This window comes from Brachyhypopomus gauderio, chromosome 3, assembly GCF_052324685.1.
Source record: "Brachyhypopomus gauderio isolate BG-103 chromosome 3, BGAUD_0.2, whole genome shotgun sequence".
Taxonomy (NCBI): domain Eukaryota; kingdom Metazoa; phylum Chordata; class Actinopteri; order Gymnotiformes; family Hypopomidae; genus Brachyhypopomus; species Brachyhypopomus gauderio.
In genome coordinates, this window is record NC_135213.1 from 24506676 (window position 1) to 24525268 (window position 18593).

At 46.1% G+C, this 18593-nt stretch overlaps 1 protein-coding gene across 1 annotated transcript in view; it reads right to left on the bottom strand.

Annotated features, from left to right (window-relative positions):
* Positions 1 to 428: 428 nt before the first annotated feature.
* arid5b (AT-rich interaction domain 5B) overlaps positions 429 to 18593 on the bottom strand; it is a 70428-nt gene continuing 52263 nt past the window's right edge. The window contains exons 8-10 of the mRNA XM_077000591.1: positions 18175 to 18272; positions 7035 to 7230; positions 429 to 4539 (exon numbers count right to left, since the gene is read on the bottom strand). Of these exons, the coding sequence (XP_076856706.1) occupies positions 2404 to 4539; positions 7035 to 7230; positions 18175 to 18272 (2430 nt within the window). The 3' untranslated portion in view covers positions 429 to 2403. The remainder of the gene's footprint in view (positions 4540 to 7034; positions 7231 to 18174; positions 18273 to 18593) is intronic.

The following is an 18593-nucleotide window of genomic DNA, read 5'->3' on the forward strand; positions in this document are numbered from 1 at the left end:
GAAAATTAGTTTTCTCACTTTACTTGTGTTATACACTTGCCAAAGGCCTATCTGGGGAGCGACACTTCAGTTAGCTTTAGGTGAATTCTGTTACATAAATGTAGCCTGCTAATGTTCAAAATAGCACCATTTTGCATTGAAGATGCTGCTGGTTCATAATAACTCTAGATAGATAATGTTTCATTAATATTTCATGCAAAAATATTGTCTTGGCCAGCTGTGACCAGTAAAAGGTACCTATTACACATGGACTTGTTTTTGTGTTGGCAATGCATATATCGTGTAGCCACCATTTGATCTGAAAATAAAGAAGTGGTAGCCACTCTCATCTCTGTAATTTGTGCTGAGATTTCCTTCTGCCATATGTCATAAACATTACAGAAGTCTTGTGGTAAAATTACTTTACAGATACATGTCTGGAAAACTAATCCTGTCCAAGTAATACTTTATTCTGATGGAAAAACACACTTTTTGAATTCAGGGAAACATGTTTCATTACAGTAATTAAAACATTAAAACATAACAGTAATTATTTTAATTTCCCCAAGTACTTGAGTTTATTTGATTAAATACCTCTGTTTATGTTTCATGCTTGCACAGTGCTACCTCAAGTGTAAACATCCATTTGCACAAGAAAATGCAAAAAAGCAAGAGGTCTACTGCAGTTTACTCACTTTCATGTTTTAGCCTTGTAAGTTAAGATGTATTATGAGTTATTAGTTTTGAAGGGCATATAAAATATAATAATTTGTAGTATATGTTGATACCATATTGTTATCATCTTGAAAAATACAGTGATATAAATTTTTATTCATAATCCACCCCTATAGCCAACACACAGCAGGTCTGGATAAAGTATAGACTTTAAGTTATAAAACTGTTTATTTCTTATTAAAAATGTTACATAGCAACCTTGAGTGCTACTCCAAACGGTGTTGGAGCAAATACATTTCTTGAACTTTTAAGTTTAATTTCTCCTACTAATACATATAAAAAATTGATTACCCCTAGGAAGATTGTGTCACTTTCAAATTATGTTGGTACTTTTCCAAAATCCTTTGTGCAAAAAAATTATAATTTGTTTTCTACTGTCAACCTTTTTCTTGTGTTACAGGTCATTTAACACACAATTGTTATGAACTGACCACTGCCAATACAGTTTTCCCCCCAAACATACTTTATGCAACTTTGAACAACCACTGCTATACATCTTTCAGCAGAAACAGTCAGCAAGGGTCTTATGTGTGTGCTTCACTAAGTGCTCCTAAATCTCCCCCCTCACCATCCCTGCATCCCTGGTCTCAAACTCGGGCAAATTTCCTGAAAGGAATTTCTCTGAGTAAACTGTGATCACAAGTGTGTGGCTGTAAAGACAAAAGCCATTTTCTGACACGAGAAAGTAGTTCTGGACATGGAAATTCATCCTGTCACAAGCGAAGTCATCCAATCCCATTTTGGAACTCGCGGTTCAGCGCAGTCAGAAATTACAGTAGCCAGTGAATATGATACAAAGTGTTTTCAGTTCGCTAAGGTTATGTACAAGCACCTCGGCCCTACATTTGACAAACACATTCCACATTGCCCTGGTAAATGGGAGGGAGCGTCACTGTGTGTGAGGAACTGAAGGGATGCCAGTGGATGGTGGTCAGAAAAGCGTGTGAAACCTAACTCACATTTTATCGTCAAAGTTTAAGATTCTTTCAAGGAAAGCTTAGTTAGTTTTATTTACATGTAACTGTGTAACACACCAAACTGCAATGTTCTGATCTCTTGTGATTCTTGTGGATTAAACAAGTTTCAGATGTTACTAGTTTAACCCTTGCAGGCTTGAAATATGAACACACTAAACTACCACACTGATACATAAAAAAGATGCACAGTAAGGATTAATACGTAAAAAGTACAACAGTTCACCAAGCAGCACTCCTGCATTATGTTACGATAGTGTTTCAAACCGGAGTTCTGCAGATTGATTGAAATAGCATTGCTACGATTGCATTGATTTGATTTGTCACTCGCCTTGTTTGTATCCTTTTAGTGCCCTGGAAGTTCAGTGAGAGTTACTGCTCCTCCATCGGGACATAATACCCTTCACCAACTCCAGCATCCGTGCCAAGGCAACACTTAATGAAACCAGACAACTGACAACTGCAAACAGTGTGGCGAGAACAAGACACAATCAACCTAGCTGGACCGTGTTCAAAGAAATGTGCAAATCATAAAATTAAGTGGCAAAAGAAGGGACAAATAACAGAAACGGACTTCTTTTTAAAGCATTGACAGAACAATGCTAGCCGTGTGGTAGACAGCAAGGCCATGCTTCCTGGGAAGAGAGACCATTTGGGTGTGAGTCTGGAGTGTCTGCTAGGCCTCTCCAGCTGGAGGCATGTCTGGTCACTCTATCTAGGAAAGTTTGGTGCTGGGATGAACCGAGGAGAGCTGAGGGGGGCTGAAAGCCGCCTGGGGGTTGAGGGCTGACATGGGGTAGAGGCCATGGTGGAGAATGTCCCCATACGAAGTCCCCATTGGGTGTCTGTACAAGTGGGCTGGGTTGGCCGCCTGGGCCAGGAACTGTCTCTGCATCATTATGGAATGGATGGCGAAGGGGGGCATGAGTGGAGAAAGGACAGCCTGGTTCTTCAAGTACTGCAGTGGATGAGAGTATCCAGGGGGGACGTGGGGGCCCAGGCTGTCACACATGTCCTGTACCTGAGATACAAAAGCCCCAGGATACAGCCCTGGGAAGATGGGCGAGGGCAGTGGGAACTTGTGTCCCTCAGCCACGTAGCTGTTCATGTGCACCGGGTGGGCCGGCTCTGCCGGCTTCATCGACTCACTGTCGGGCTCTGGGGTCCGGACCTTCACCACGATGTCTCTCGGTGTGGAGCAGTGCATGGGCGTCACGGCCCGGATCTTCTTCTCCGTGGGTCCGTTCTCTAGTTCCTCCAGGCTCCTCTTCAGTGGCCGTGCAGCGCCGACGTTCTGTGGGCTGCTTTTGGTGCTCAGGATAGGCCGAGCCATCTCCTCAATTTTGAAACTCATCGTCTCTTCTCCTCGGATGTTGTGTGCTTTGGATTGGGGTTCAACCACCTTTTTGGGAGTGGACACAGTCATTGGAGGGACACGGCAGGCTCTGGGGTGGTAGTCTAGGCTCGAGTTCTGATTGTTGCCAGCCTGGAAGAGAGGAGTGCTTTTAACATCCTGTTGCATCATGGAATGTGGGAGGCCGCAGAGAGATGAAGTGGAGTGGGGCAGTTTGTGTGGAGTGGGCTTTGGGAGGCTCAGGTCTGTCGGTTGCTCCTCTGTCACCCTTTCAATGGGAAGGCCCTTTTCTTTATGATTCAATCGAGCACAGTAAGTCAGGCCTCCACTGTCAGGGTGCTGGTTTTGGGAGAAACCATGTGTGGCTTCACAGTCCCGTGGGTAAGTATCTCTGTTCAGGTACTTGCTCAGCTGTTCCTTGCTCAGATGGTGCTCGGTTTGCCTGTAGAGGCTGTGCAGGTGTGGAGAGGAGTAGAAGTCACTGAGGAAGCTGGGTGCCTGCCCAGGACGAGGGATCTCTATAGACTTCTCCATGCTGGAGTGAGAGTTGGCCCTTGGCATGTAGGACTCTGCTGTAGGGCTCGGCTGGGGCTGGTGTAGTGGCTGGTGCTGGGGGTTTTCTGAAGGGTACGACTCCCCCTCTCCACACACTTCCCTCTGGGTGGGTTCCACAGAAGGCTTCTTGTCCTCGCTGCCTCGAGGCTTGAAGCTCTGAGCATGCTGGATGACAGATGGACGCTTGATCACCACACACTCGTTTGCAGCGGTAGGGACCTCTGGGCCCTGCTGCCCGGCAGCTGCTTCCTCTGTGCTTCTACTTGATGCCTTTTTGTTGACTAATGGAGGTGGAGGACCGAAGGGGAAACTATTAGCCCTGCTAGTGCCACTGACCTGGGACAGCATCTTCTTTTTGGCTAAGGGGGACATGATGCCAGGGTTGCCCCTAGGATAGAGTAGTGGGTGATAGCTGAAACTCTCCTCTTTGGTGGGGAGCTCAGCCCTTTCGGTTGGAATCTCTGGCACAGGGATGGGCTGTGGAGGTCTTTGCTTTAGAGTGGGTAGCACCATTCCCACATGGTTCTGGCTGTCTTTTGTCCCGGTCTGTTCAGCCTGGGTTTGTGGAGGAGCCTTGTGGTCTGCTGTCCCATGCTGCCATTGGTCCTGTGCGTGAGGCTGGGGGTGTGAGTGGTGTAGTGGCATCGAGGCAGCAGCTGGAAACACCTCAGAGTCCTCTGACTTGAGTGGTGTGCTGTCCTGTGGAAGTGATGCATGCTTGCTCTGATTGACTGGTTCATGTGGGCCACCATCCCAGGAAGTCTTCTGGAGTGCCGGTTTCTCCTCCTCCTCCTTGATGACCAGTGCCACATCGCCGTCATCCTCTGTGGCTGGACTCTTCACCTCGCCCTCCCTCTGTACAGGAAGCTGGGATCTCTGCATCGCTTGCTTTGCCAGAACTTCCTCCTGAGGTTGCTCCTTGTCCTCTACGTCCTCCACACCCTGGAGACACAGACACGCATGGAAACAAAAAGCTGTTTAATCACTGAGCTTTGTGCTGCAGTACTGCACAATCTAACCATACTGTACTCTTTATGCTAATTCATGCAGGTTCACCCTCAAGCTCTCGCAAAATATCTCTCAACAGAGGCCCTCCAGGAGGGATAAGCTCAGCACAATCTGCTCCCTTGTGGCCAACGCCAAGAACAAAACGTGAGCTCCATTTACAAACAGATGACATCTAAGCCCTCGATAGGTGCATACAAGTCGTGCGAATCCTTGCCGGCTGAAGGATGACCTGATTGTCGACTGCACCAGGAGCTAAGCTGAATATTTAACTGACACGACAATGCTAGCCTCTCAAGTGTATTCCTCTTTAGTTTAATGTGAAACAGTGAAGGAAAAAAAAAAGACACTCTCTATAAATGGGATCTAAGCGAGGTTGTATAAACGCTGCTGAACCACCTCCTCCATTTCACTAGTAAACAAACAAGCTCCAAAATCACAGAAACACTGTATAAGGAAGAAGACAACGAAGCGTATGCACAGAGCTGCTCAGAATGAGAGTGACAGCCGATGTGCAGACAGCCTAAAGCTCCCCACGCCACCATCCAGGTTGTGCGCGGTGGGCGAACGTCAAGACGCGGGTGGTGAGCGCGTTTGTGCTACAACACGAGCCACATGGCTCTGCTGCAGAAACAGGCCTGACTCCATCCGTTCATTACCGGCATCGGCGGGAAAAATGCGCAGATGTTTGACATGAGTTGGTGTCAAGAAAAGCTCTGCCTCGTCTTTTTTAACATGTTCCCCTACTCAACCCAGATAAATATGCGACCACTTGTGAATAATAGCCTGAGCGTGCATCACATTCCGCCAACAGCAGGTACCGCTTGTAGATGTGGAAAAGGAATGATACCCTTATCTGGTGTCCAATTTCACGCATACTTTTGCACAGTTCGTATGGCACTATATCTGGCAGGGTATATCTGGCAGTTGAATACACTCATACCTTTTTTGTAAGTCTTTTCTGCTGATGAAAAGTGTGAGTACACATTAGGCATTGTGAAGCTGATCACCCTTGACCTGCAGGATCACTGAGTCTCTGGCCCCAGGGGCTTTGCTCCGACATGCCCTTAATACAATGCCGAATGGGGGTCTTAGAGGGTGGTGAGTAACAGCCAAGATTACACAGTCGTAATGGGGTGTGACTGCCTGTTGGCCAGGCACGTATCACTCAATAGCCCTGATTGTCTTTGGTGCCTGAGGAAGGACTGAATTAACAGAGCTTACAATGCTCTGATTCTTACCAGAGCAGCATGCCTATATTTGTACATGTCCTGATTATATTCCACTTACATGAGATACATGAGACAAATCCCAGCATCTGCCTCTCAAAATTTCTCCTACATCTGAGATCTATAACTTTGGCTGAAATGTTGTGCCCCCCACCAAATACCCCCTCAATCCCAGGCTTTGCCTCAAATGGAGAATTCCTTTTTCGTATTCTCCCTCGTACAATGTACAATCAATTATCTGGAGAGGGCTTTCAAATTACAGAACATACCAGACAGATGAGCTAGGCATGCCACTGGAAAAGCAGTCAGCCCCTACAACAGTCCTCTTTGTTTCTACCCCACAGCCGATCACTCATTTCATGCGCAGCAGAAGTGAATGCGCTGCACAGCGCCTCTGAAACGTGTCGAAATCTGACACTTCAAGAGAAAAATTCAAGCGCTCCTTTCATCTTCTCTGTAATCATTTGGTTATTCATGTGAAAATAATAACTCAATTTTCATTCCCCTCGCAGAGTCACGGCTCGCAAGCCCTTTTATTTCATGTTTTTGCTTAACTGGAAAGACATTTGCAAATCACCATGGATTTATTGGCTTTTTCAGGGATAAAAATAAGCCCGCGGTTTATACAAGAGCTAAAATATGGAATCTGTTCATTTGGCATAGAATGGCTGATCAGATGTGATAGCAGGCATTTCCACCGCAGCACTCTCCTCAGAGCTGCTACGAGCACAATAGGTCTTGTCAATAACAGTAACTTGGCCATGATCTTTTTTTTCACTTGATTTGTGAAGCAAAACTAGAAGGCTGAAAGTGTGAGAGAGAGAGAGAGAGAGAGAGAAAGAGAGAGTGAGAGAGAGATTGAGCACCCACTGTTCTCCGGTCCAGAGGTTCACAGGGAGAGTATAACAGAATCAGGCAAAGCGTAAAAATTCGCCTGGAGTCAGTGAGGCAGGGAAATACTGTTTGATTTACCACGCTGTGGCACAGCGGTCAGAGCCTACGATTCAGCTCAAATAATTATGTTAAAACCAGCTGCTCCTGACAGCACTATTCTTACAGGCATTTGACGGCTTATTTGTTAAAGAGACAAAAGGCGGTCAGCCTGAAGTGGCCTGTCATACCCCCCACCCTTTGCATGTTTTGAAAAAGAAAGAGTTGCTTTGCAGCATCTTGGGGTTCAGTGCGTGACTGGGGGGGACTGACCGGCTCGGGGACTTTGGCCGAGGCATCCTTTTCATTCCGTCCCTTCGAATTTTGGTCATCTTTGGGTCGCTTGGTGGCCGGGACCTTTGTCTTGGTTCCTCCCTCCTGGGAGCCGGCCTCTTGCTTTCGGGGTTTGATGGGGGGTAGTGGTTTGTCCTCCTCTCCTTTCGTGTATCTTTCATAGGGCAGAATTAGCCTAGGGAGAAGGGAAGGAAGACAGGTTTAGCACTCTGGCCCAGATACCACAGACTGACTCACTGACTGCCTTTGTGTTCTGCCTCGCTCTCTCACCACATTAAACAGCCCTGTCTTCATTCTCTGGAACAATGACGGATGAGGAGTTCCAAGAAAATGCATCTGCTTTCTCAATCAAAACATTTAGTATGCTGAGATCTCTATTTCCCCAGAGCTGTCCACTGATAACAGCTGCTATCAAAAGTAACATAGTTTGATATTTTCAGAATGATATTCTGTGCTGACATTGGAATCATCTGTCACACTTTCCAAGCAAGCAAATGAGCAAATATTTATTATTCTGTATTTGGTAATTTCTCTCATATTAGCATATTTCCATTTTACATCAAAAGTCACAGGATCTTTAAAAACTGAAGGTGAGACAGCACATAGAGAGTGTGCTGTGAGACACACATAGAGAGAGAATGCCAACTGATCACAGGGACCATGTATTCACTTAGTGAGTGGGGAGGGAGAACTCCGCCACTCTTCTCTCCTCCTGAACCTGAATACCTATACGATCAGAGAATCTGCCCAGAAGACCTAAACGCACACACACACACACACACACACAAATACCTCATCCTCAGTGAAGCATGTGGGACAAATGGGATATAATGCACTTGATCCTAATTAAAAGCATTCCGGTTCCTGGCAGCTGACGACATATGGATTCCATTCCATAGCGTTCTGTTTCTCCACACTCCTGACTCTTTAACCTGTACCTGCCTCTCCCAGCTGAAGTCAAGTGGACACAGGTACGATTACACGTGCAGCAGGACTTATTACTCTTTGTCTGTGCGTGAAGCGAGCGGACACAGACCCAGGCCGCCACTATCAGCCTCACTCTGTCTCCTGCTGATGGAGAAGCTTGATGGAGACTCTGGTAATTGGACGGGGTGATACACAGCGCTGTAATCTACCGCTCCCCCCGTGAGGCTTGAAGTTTTTATAATGTGCCTCGCCGTGATTAATGAGGCCGGCTGGGATCTGTCAGAGGCATGCGGAATTATAAATATCCACCTGGAAGACGGCAGCCATAATCAAAATACATTTTACATTTTGTGCGTTGTAATCTGGGTACAGCGAAGAGGAGCTGACAGAACTGGAGATGCGCTAAATATGACAGCCCGCTCTGTCTCAATTATTTAGATGCATTTGCTTTTCTTCTTTTCTTGCTTTCTCGCTCAAAACAGCAGGAATCTGCCTCGTCCTCCATGGACTCTCTCTCATTCCCTTTCTCTTCTTTTTTCCTCCTGTTTAATAAAATCTAAAAGGCATCTCCAAAGGAATTCATTTCCGCTATTTTGCTCGGCTGGGTGTTTACTCAACAGTGAGCCACCCAGGCCTCTCGGAGCAGGGACACACTGAGCATGCTCACACAGGGGTTGTGGAGTGGAGTGCAGGGGGTGGGGGGCTTTGCCGGCTGGGGTTTGGCAGCCGGCCAGCGGCGGAGCTAAGCAGGAGCCCAGAGGGAACATTCATCTTCAGATCCCATTACCAAAAGAGTTTAAACATGTTACAGCTGCTAAAACTGGAAAACGGCTCGCTCCACGCGGTCAAATCAAAATAGCGGGCAGCTGCCAAATACCTGATTCCCACTGTAATGTTTCAGTTCATGTTTATATAATAGAGGCATAATAATGCGCACAATGACTTATCTTGTTTGCAGCTAATCCTCTGAAATCTTCAATATACCCCCACCTCATTCCCCCCACCTCAGCCCCCAGGAGCCCTCTATAAGCTGTAAGCAGTCTTATGACTCCTCCTTTTAGTTTGTGTATAATTGCCAAAATTAGGCTGACACTGACCTCATTTTGCCTTGTTTTCCAGGGGATAATTGATATCAAATGTCACGACTTAATTTGTGTATTTATATGTGGGTACTTCATATGTTTGAGTGTTGAGATAAGAATAGAAATAGCCTCTGGTGAGAAGTTAGTGAATACATTCTGACAAAAGCAAAGCCATCACCCCCCCCACCATTTTCACCACATGTCCATGTATGGCTATGCCAAGTAACCGGTGCCTTCCTTTTTCACTTAACAGAAAATAAATAAGAGAGAAAATCTTTCTCTTCCAACTTAGAACCCAAAGAGGCAGAGGGAGAGGAGGAGGGGGAGCTTTTAAGAGGCTGAGAGGTTCTGCAGAACCTCAATTTTTGTATTTTTGTTGTTCTTACTGAGCTCAGCAGCTGGCAACTAGACAGCGGCATAGCAACAACATTCCATACAGCTGGTAAGTGGCATTACGCCAAGAACAGGAAATCTGCAATTAAATGTTCCTTTATGAGAACCAGGGCGAGGGAAAGGACAGGGGGTGTGGGGGGAGTAGAGGGGGAGAGAACAACTGATCTAAAAGAGAAAACATCATGAGAGAATTATTATTTTTTTTGGTGGTGGGGGGGGGGGGGGGGGGGGGGTGTCAATAGAAAGGGACTAGCCCAATGGGCTGGCCTTTGCAGCCACCCTGGTAAGATAAATAATAAATAACGAGTTTGTTGATTGTCAGGAACAGGCACGTCTCAGTCGCAAAGTGGGCCGCAGAAATCCATTTCACCAGGAAATGAACCAGAACTGCTGTGATGGTCCTAATGTGAACTCGCTCCAGAGACGCAAAAAAAAAAAAAAAAACCCCTTCAAGTGCCTGCGCAAAGTATTCCATTTACTGTACTCGGAAACTCGGAGCAACAGCAGTCCTCACCCCGCCCCACCCCCACCAGCTGTCGGCACACCATCTCCGGAGTGAATGATTACATCTCTGAGCATGAGTTTAACCTAACGGTGATAGCAGGGTCTGCCAGCAAACTTGGGGGGCAGGAGAGTAGGACAGCATGCTGAGTGAGTCTTTCGCATCAGCCGCCGCTTGTCAGTCCATTAGAGTTGGCCCGCACGGCTACCCCACAGGCGGTGGGACTCCTCCCGGCATCATGAGCTCCCTTGTGATTTCTTTTATTTTTTCTTGCCTGACCCCCCCCCCCCCCCCCCCCCCCCAACCACCACCACTACTACTCAAGAACTGGACTCTGTAATCGCACTCCCACACGGTGAAAAAACACCGAGAGTTGTCTTGGATGGGGCCACTGCATTCTCAGTAACAGGGGCCTTAAGATGCATGGCGGCAGAGTGCAGAAGGAGAAGTCTGAGCGTGGCCCGAGGAGCCGTCTGTAATCCCAGACCGTGCCGAGTTATTTTAAGTCCTTCTTTTCGGGCCGATCCGCCTGGCCGGGTTCAGCTTGGGGCTGGACAAACGCAGCATCGCCATCGGCGGCAGGACGTTACTGCTCACTCGGTGAAGCCTTCTCTTACTGGAAGCGGCTCTTCAAGCGTGAGCCTGCTGGCTAAGAGCATGCGCGCTTGTCTCCATGTTCCCAGAAGACCTCACTGCAAGAGGGCGAGGTCGCCACCTCTCTGGGCTTCTTGACATGCTCCAAAAGATGAAGGGCAGGAAGATGAAGGCTTCGGTGGAGGACTGAAGTGGGGAGGATATATATGCATCAAGTTGGTGCTCATCGAACAGGACCTTCGAAATGTCAACCCAAAGCCTAGAGGTCATAGGTCAATAATGACCATTGGCATCAACAAAGCAGTAGGCCTGCTTGTTTAACCTGATGGCACACAGACAATATCTCACCTGACAGTAATATTATCAATGTCTGAATTTATGAATCCAATTCTGTAATCAATGGGGTAATGTCATGATAACACATGCCAACGTCTCAAGGTTAGAGCGTATTTATCAGGTACCCAAACCACCTGGAAGAGTAAATAAATCAGCGTGACCAGACCATGCTTGGGGTAATGCTGCAAATTTGAATACATGTATGAATAGATCTTATTAGACAGACAAATCAGGCACATTTGCATATTTTAAAGCCAAATAAATATATTCATGGCCTTTGAATGATTAGTATGCCTACATGAATTTTTCTAAATTGAAATCATCCCGCAATGGGGTGACTCTTTTATGCATAACAGTTCTCCATCATTAATTCAAACGCGTAATTACTTTAGGAATCGTGGAGAGAATAAAGGCCTCTTCATAATGCTGACAGATAAGGGCATTGCAACAGAGATGGCATCCTGGTTGAAAAGCGTGTGTGTTTGCGTGTGGTTGTGGGTATGGGGTATGTGTGTTTGCGTGTGGTTGTGGGTATGGGGTATGTGTGTTTGCGTGTGGTTGTGGGTATGGGGTATGTGTTTGCGTGTGGTTGTGGGTATGGGGTATGTGTGTTTGCGTGTGGTTGTGGGTATGGTGTATGTGTGTTTGCGTGTGGTTGTGGGTATGGGGTGTGTTTGCGTGTGGTTGTGGGTATGGGGTATGTGTGTTTGCGTGTGGTTGTGGGTATGGGGTATGTGTTTGCGTGTGGTTGTGGGTATGGGGTATGTGGTTGCGTGTGGTTGTGGGTATGGGGTATGTGTGTTTGCGTGTGGTTGTGGGTATGGGGTATGTGTGTTTGCGTGTGGTTGTAGGTATGGGGTATGTGTTTGCGTGTGGTTGTGGGTATGGGGTATGTGTGTTTGCGTGTGGTTGTGGGTATGGGGTATGTGTTTGCGTGTGGTTGTGGATATGGGGTATGTGTTTGCGTGTGGTTGTGGGTATGGGGTATGTGTTTGCGTGTGGTTGTGGGTATGGGGTATGTGTGTTTGCGTGTGGTTGTGGGTATGGGGTACCCCATGGTATGTGTGCCCATCTCCCCTGTGAGTGCAACTGAGTGGGTAATAAGATTCTCTTGCAGCATCTCACTGTTCTTGTGGCCTCTAATCTGGCCTCTTACATAACTGCCATTTCCATGGCGACCAGTCCCGAAAAAATGTTTTCTGGATGCCAAAAAACACTGGTTGCGAGCGATAACGGTGCTTAAAAAGCACCATGACTCTAAGCACCTGCGTTCTCCACCTGCTGCCACATCGGCTGTTTAAGTCCGTGCTGTTGGGGCAGTGTCGGAGGTGGTGGGGGTGTCCCAATAAGTCACAGAAGCGCAGGTCTCCTTCAATGGGCTCTCCAGAACAAGTAGGCCACTGATACGAGGCGTGGCTAACATGCCATCCTGCTACAGGAGTCAGATGACAGGCACACTTTTGCACCTATCAGGGCCTGTTGAGTGGCAGTGCACGCCCACTGCAGGGAGACCGCGTTGGCCCAAGACCATGCGGCTTTGGGCTGTGTTGTGTATTTGCAGCATCCTCTGGGGGCATGTGGCTATTAGTGGGCCAGGAAGCAGGGCTGAAGTGTCACTCTTTCTGCACTGCGGGGTCTGCGAAGCCCTGTGTTGCAAGGGAGGGCACACCAACTAATCACCTTCACACATCCCCCCCCCCCCCCCCCCCCCCCCATGCTCTGCTGGCCTTGTTTAAGAACAACACCCCACTACAAGTGCACATGCGTGGCAGGACTGAGAGGCTCTGCATACACTGGCCCACAGACAGACTGCAAAACTTGGAGGTCGGATTCAAAATAGGCGGCCAGCATCTGGCTAAGTGCAGCCCTTGAATCAGATGACAGCGAAAAATGGCTCCGCTCTAAATTCATGTCACATACTCGTGGCCCTCAAAATAATGACCTCATGGGTTTTTTTTTCTCTTCCTTTTTCTTTTTTCCAGTTTTTGTGCCTAGGAACTGAAAGGCAAATTTCATTTCTATTTACCACTCACACATGTGCGAAGAAATGCACAGGCTGGCTGGTTAAGTCCAGAAGCTGTTTTTCATTTTGCTGTGCCACAAAGCTAAATTACTGGCGTTTCACAGTGCTACTGGGAACCCTATCTCCCTATCTCTGCTATTAGCACAAGGTCCCACAATCAATACTTCACTTGCTTTTGTCAACTGAAATAGCATGAGCAAACAGCTTTGTTAGTTTATATAACCATTACGTAATCCCATAAGATCACATCTGAGAAGAAAAAAAAACCTCCCGGACAACTGAATGTTGCCACAGTAACAGACAAATACACAGCACACATTTATCAGAGTCATAAAAGGTGTTACATAAACTGACATTTGAACCATATGTGGGCTGCTACTTAAGCGTGAATATAATAACAAAGATGATTTTTCCCAATTAAATACATAAATCATAATGGAAAAACTGACCATGAAGTAAACATGTATACAATAACTGATACAATACAAAGACTCTGTAGGTGGATTATTAATGTACAATTATTGTTACTGCAAGGGTTATTCAAGACTTAGAGTGAGTCTGTTTTTGTCCTTTTTGTCCTAATGAATGTAATTACATGGACGAAGCCAAGCTGATTCTCTGCCAACCCTCTTACTCTGCAATGCTTCATACTGATGGTGTAATTCTACTGCTTGGGCACAAGGTGGCAGGCTTCTCAGCACTGAGAGTCAACTTACAGGACTAAAATATTACAACTACTCATACCAACCTAATCAATTCTATTTTCAGCATCCTTGTTATTGAGACTCACACAGCAGCAGTGTGTGAGAAGAAAGAAAACAAACCTCTTGCTCCTCCTCCTCTCACTACAATAATACCTAAGACAAACGGTTACTGACATCAACAATCGTATTCTCCCATTCAACTAGTTCCGGGCCTTTGGCATCAATGCAGGATAGCATGACCTGGATCAGACATGACTGCATATTAAAGAAGTCACCAAAAAGTTAACTCATAGAGCCAAGGCTCTCGGTGTGAAGTTGGCTCTGATTGGCTGTCAAAATGCTGCTTCCTGCAAATCTCACAAAGTTGGGGGGGGGTAGGTAGCTGGATGTCAGTGTGGTGGCTTCCCTCTGATGCTAAATAAATGTAAAACAAACAACCAGAGGCCTGTGGCCGAACGTAATGGAGAGAACAGCTGAGCGGTGGACCCGGGCCGGTCTCGCACCACTCCTCCCCAGCCCTATGGACCCGCTGCTTGCTCGAGTGGCTTGGATGCCATCGGACTCCCAGCCTCAAAATGGCACATAATCCGTTGCAATTCGAAGAAAGAAAAAAAAGAGAAAGAAAGCAAGCATCTCACCCTCATTCTCTGCAGGGGAAAACGTTGCATTAATCACAAAGACAGACGGGGAGAGAGAATGCTGGACTCCGTATGAGTGTGAGTGAGGGTGGGTGGGAGGGAAACAGACATTGTTCCATAAGCTCTGTTGGATCCCTGAAAGGTTTTGTGGAGAAGTCGACCCCTGAACTAATCTCGATTCGCACAGTTAAACAGGGTGGCGGGGAAAGCCAGAGTAGGTCCTTTGTCATTGCTGGCTTTTAGACCTAAAATTACCTCATTCATTCCCTGAAGGCACAAACTCATTAACTTCCAAAAGCCAACTTCAATTATGAAGCCAGATGAATAATATGTAATGACTGCTGAGTTCTTGTACTATATGTCCTGAATGCTCAGAAATCCTCAGCGAGAAAATATCTCGTTGTCGGAATTTGTTTGGCTGCCATCCAAATGAGAGCCAGATTCTTCAGTCATGATTTAAAGCGGAGCCCTGTGCTTTCTCCTTCCAGCTCCTTTGAACATGTTGGCTTCTTCAGCCCAAAACAAACATGGGCCTGCCTCTCTCCCTCTCTCTTTCTTTCCCTCCCTTTCTATGAATGATCCAAAGAGATAAAAGCATAAATAAACTCCACAGATGAATATGAAACTACATTGTTGCTTCTGCGGCTAATGAGAAGGAAAAATGGCTGCTCCAAAACAAAGCCTTGAGAAAGGGTCTCTCTCATCTTCACTTTATAAATAGCCAAAGAACCTGTTCATAAAGCAGTACAGGCGTTGCACCTATGAAAGCAAAGACTAACTTTAGTAAATGTTTAATATGGGTCGGTTACACGTCCTTGGGTAGGCTGAATGAGAACATTTGTTAAAGCTACTTGACCAATGTGGATGACACCTCAATAGGACTTGGGGCACTGGCAGTGCAATGAGTCCACTGTTTTAACATTAAGAACCTTTCGTGCTTTCTAGGCAGAACAGAAACACACACACACACACACACACACACACACACACACACACACACACACACACACACACACACACACACACACACACACACACACACACACATAACCACATTATCTTTATTAGGAAACATGGCTGACACTATTATTCACTGTCAGGCTGCTTCTATTAAATCAGATGCTTTTGTCTCGTGAAAGAACAGAAGTGACGGCATTTTACAAGGGCCAATGAGGCTGCAAATCTCCATGCAAATTGCTATGATAAACCAATTAGATCAATCAAGGATTTAATTAGGATTTCTCAGCTTTGTATACCCACCATGTCACACCAGGCTCCTTTCTATTAGACAGATTTCATCAAGGGTGTAAATACAAATACAGAGATCATCACAAATAGATGCTGATCAATACTCTGCATGTCTGTAAGAGTAAATCATTCTGATGTGACAGCCAAATGAGTGCACAGCAGTGAAGTTTAAAGATCCTGAAGCGATGCTATACGCTTTGCATAACAATATCATGGGATAATGCATGCAGTATTGCTATTGTTTACCACTGCCTGAAATCTCAAGCTCTGACCTCTCCAGGGACACAAACAGCTGATGCAACACTCACAGGAAATGGTGGTACTTCAAAGACAGATCATTAAAATTTACTTAAAGGGCTTGCATTAAAATGCTGTCATACTGGCTATAAGTTCAAGGAAGCATTCAGTGAAGCGTGGCTCGTTTGAATTTAGAGCAAATATTAATTCCAAAGGGGATAGAAAAAATCAATAAAGCACTGGAAGGAACTGACATGTTTCTTTTAGCTCTCTGTGTTCCAGCCCCCTCCCCTCCCCTCTAAATGCCACGATGCACTTTGTCATACGCCAGTTTAGCGTTGATCTTTTTAAACGAATAGCAAAATACCGCAGTGCTGTTACTTGAGACTGCGAACATTAACACCATGCAGAGCGGCTGACGCGTCCTTCCTCACCTGGGCCTCTCGCGGACGTTTAAGGAACGGAGACTTGGAAGCTTTAAAATGGGATAGTAGAAGTTTACATTGCCACAATAACGCCACCTGTGCCAGATACTACACTTCTAGATAAGAGCCTGGGAACGTGGTTATCTGTGGAGCAGAATTTGCAGGCGGCTTATTTCTGGAACAAAGATCTCTCTCTGGGAGGAGGAGGAGCGTTAAATAAATAAGCGGAGCCTGATTGATCAGTGCCACTGACCTATATAATTAAAAAGCAGCAGGAAGGGAGGGAGACGCGTTACAGTCTTTCTCAAGGTTATTCATGTCATTTTTATGACCCAGTTTGCAATCTATGTTTCCTTCATACTCCCCCATCTCCCACCCCTCTTCTTTTCTCCAAGTGGCAGATAGTTAACCTGAAGAGAGAGCTAAATAAATATCATTAAGAGTCTTAATACAGGACTGCAGAGGATGGTAAATATTGATTTGCAGCTTTTGTGGGTTGACCAATTTTAGTGCCTTAAATGACATCGCTTCAGTTGTGCTTACGTATCAAATGACCAACCGTGCCTGTGTAAATCCAGAAGTGATTGTGTTCTCTTACTTTTCATGTTGCCACCACGTAACTTTTTGCAATTCAAAACTGACACAAACTCCCAATTCCAAACCACATGACACACTGAGCGAGTTTACTTGGTCGCCATTTAAAAGGGTCCCTGAATATTTAACGGAGTCCTTTTACGAGTTCGGTTAAACCTCTATAAAAAAGAGAGATGAGAAAGGAAAAAACAGGCGTGTTCAGCTTGTTTCACATAAGTGAGGTCCTCTTGTTAAAAAAAAGAGAAACCTCATTCCCATCTGTGGCTGTCTTTTCTTGGCAGCAACGCCGCCAGAGGAATTCCAACGAAAAGCCACTTCAGCTCGGATCCAAAGCGCGGAGCTCGTTGCGGAACAATGGGCCGATCCCGTGGCGCGAAACACAAGACGTGCCGGGGGAGCGCGCGCGGATAATACCGCGCTTCAGTGCGGCCAGAACGGGTCTTTGAGTTCGGGACCGACAGAATGGCTTCATTTGCCGGGGAAATTAATTCGATTAATTACTCTCGCTCACAGCTGCACAAGTGAACACATCGGCACGCACCCGTCTGCTTGGTCAAGGATATTCCATCGGCCTTTGACAGCGCATTATTCACTGGGTAGAGATATTATTCGCGGGTATTGATCGAGCACCAGGTTAGGAACGGTGGGGCCGCGCGGCTGGCGTTTGGCCAGATGCCGCCGCCCTCACCGCCCACTTTCCTGACCCCGACTCTCGGCTCCCTCAGTCAGACCATCGGCAGTACATAGAGGCTCCTCACGAATCTTAAAGGTCGCATTGGATTGCTTTTCAAATAACTAAAAGAAGCCCTTTCGCCACAGCATACTCACTGATCCGTGCCAGAACCAATATTGAGCACAGTGCTACACAAGTATAAAATAAACACAGACACTCATAAATCAGGACATTAAAAGACTTCCTTTTTTTCTCTTTTAAGTCACATTAACATTTTAACGATAAAGGAGAATTTTTCCCACAGGGCATGATTTAACACCCCAAGCCACCCCCACTTCTCTCACTTGATGTCACTCTCTAAGATAATGACAGCACAAAGACGATCTCAGATCTTCAGAAAATCATTAGGCCCTAACACACAAGATAAGGCACAGCTTGGCCGAACAAAGACGAAATGACAAGACATCAGAAAAAGAAACGCTCGTGAATCTGATACCCTGCTATATATTAGTATTAACTGTAACCCACACCCCTCATTAACACGTTCTAAATGATTCATTAACTGACTATTAATTAAGAGACGTCAGAAATGACTCATTCAGAATGTGTGAAGCTCCACACAGGAAATCCATTTGCCTCACGCATTTATGCAGTTGTTGTGATCAAAAGTACTTGTCTGGTGTAGTAATCTGGTGAGTTTTCTATGAATGGGCGTGACAGTAATGTGTGAATGTTGAATTTACCTCTCGTAGTGTCTCCGCGTGCACGTGGCCGCGCTGGTGCTCCCCGGATTACCACCCAGCTCGTCGTATACATTTTTCCACTGTCGACGTGCTGTGATCTGGCAATATGGAAACTGACCGTGAATGAGCAAGAACGACTTCAAACACAATTACAGCACGCTACAATAACTCATCAGCACGAGCGAAATAAACAACCTATCCATAACTAATTATTGTGTTTTAGATTTCAGCTGTAGCAGGCTACTTAAGTCGAGTCTTAATTCCCATGACTCGGACTACGACTTAGGACTTTGAAGCAATTTTACACCAGTAGCAATGCGGCAAGTGCGATAAATCGCAACTACGGTTTCACACTGGACGGGACACACCACGGTAATCAGCATTTAAACGATGTGTGAGAACGCGCTGTATATAAACAA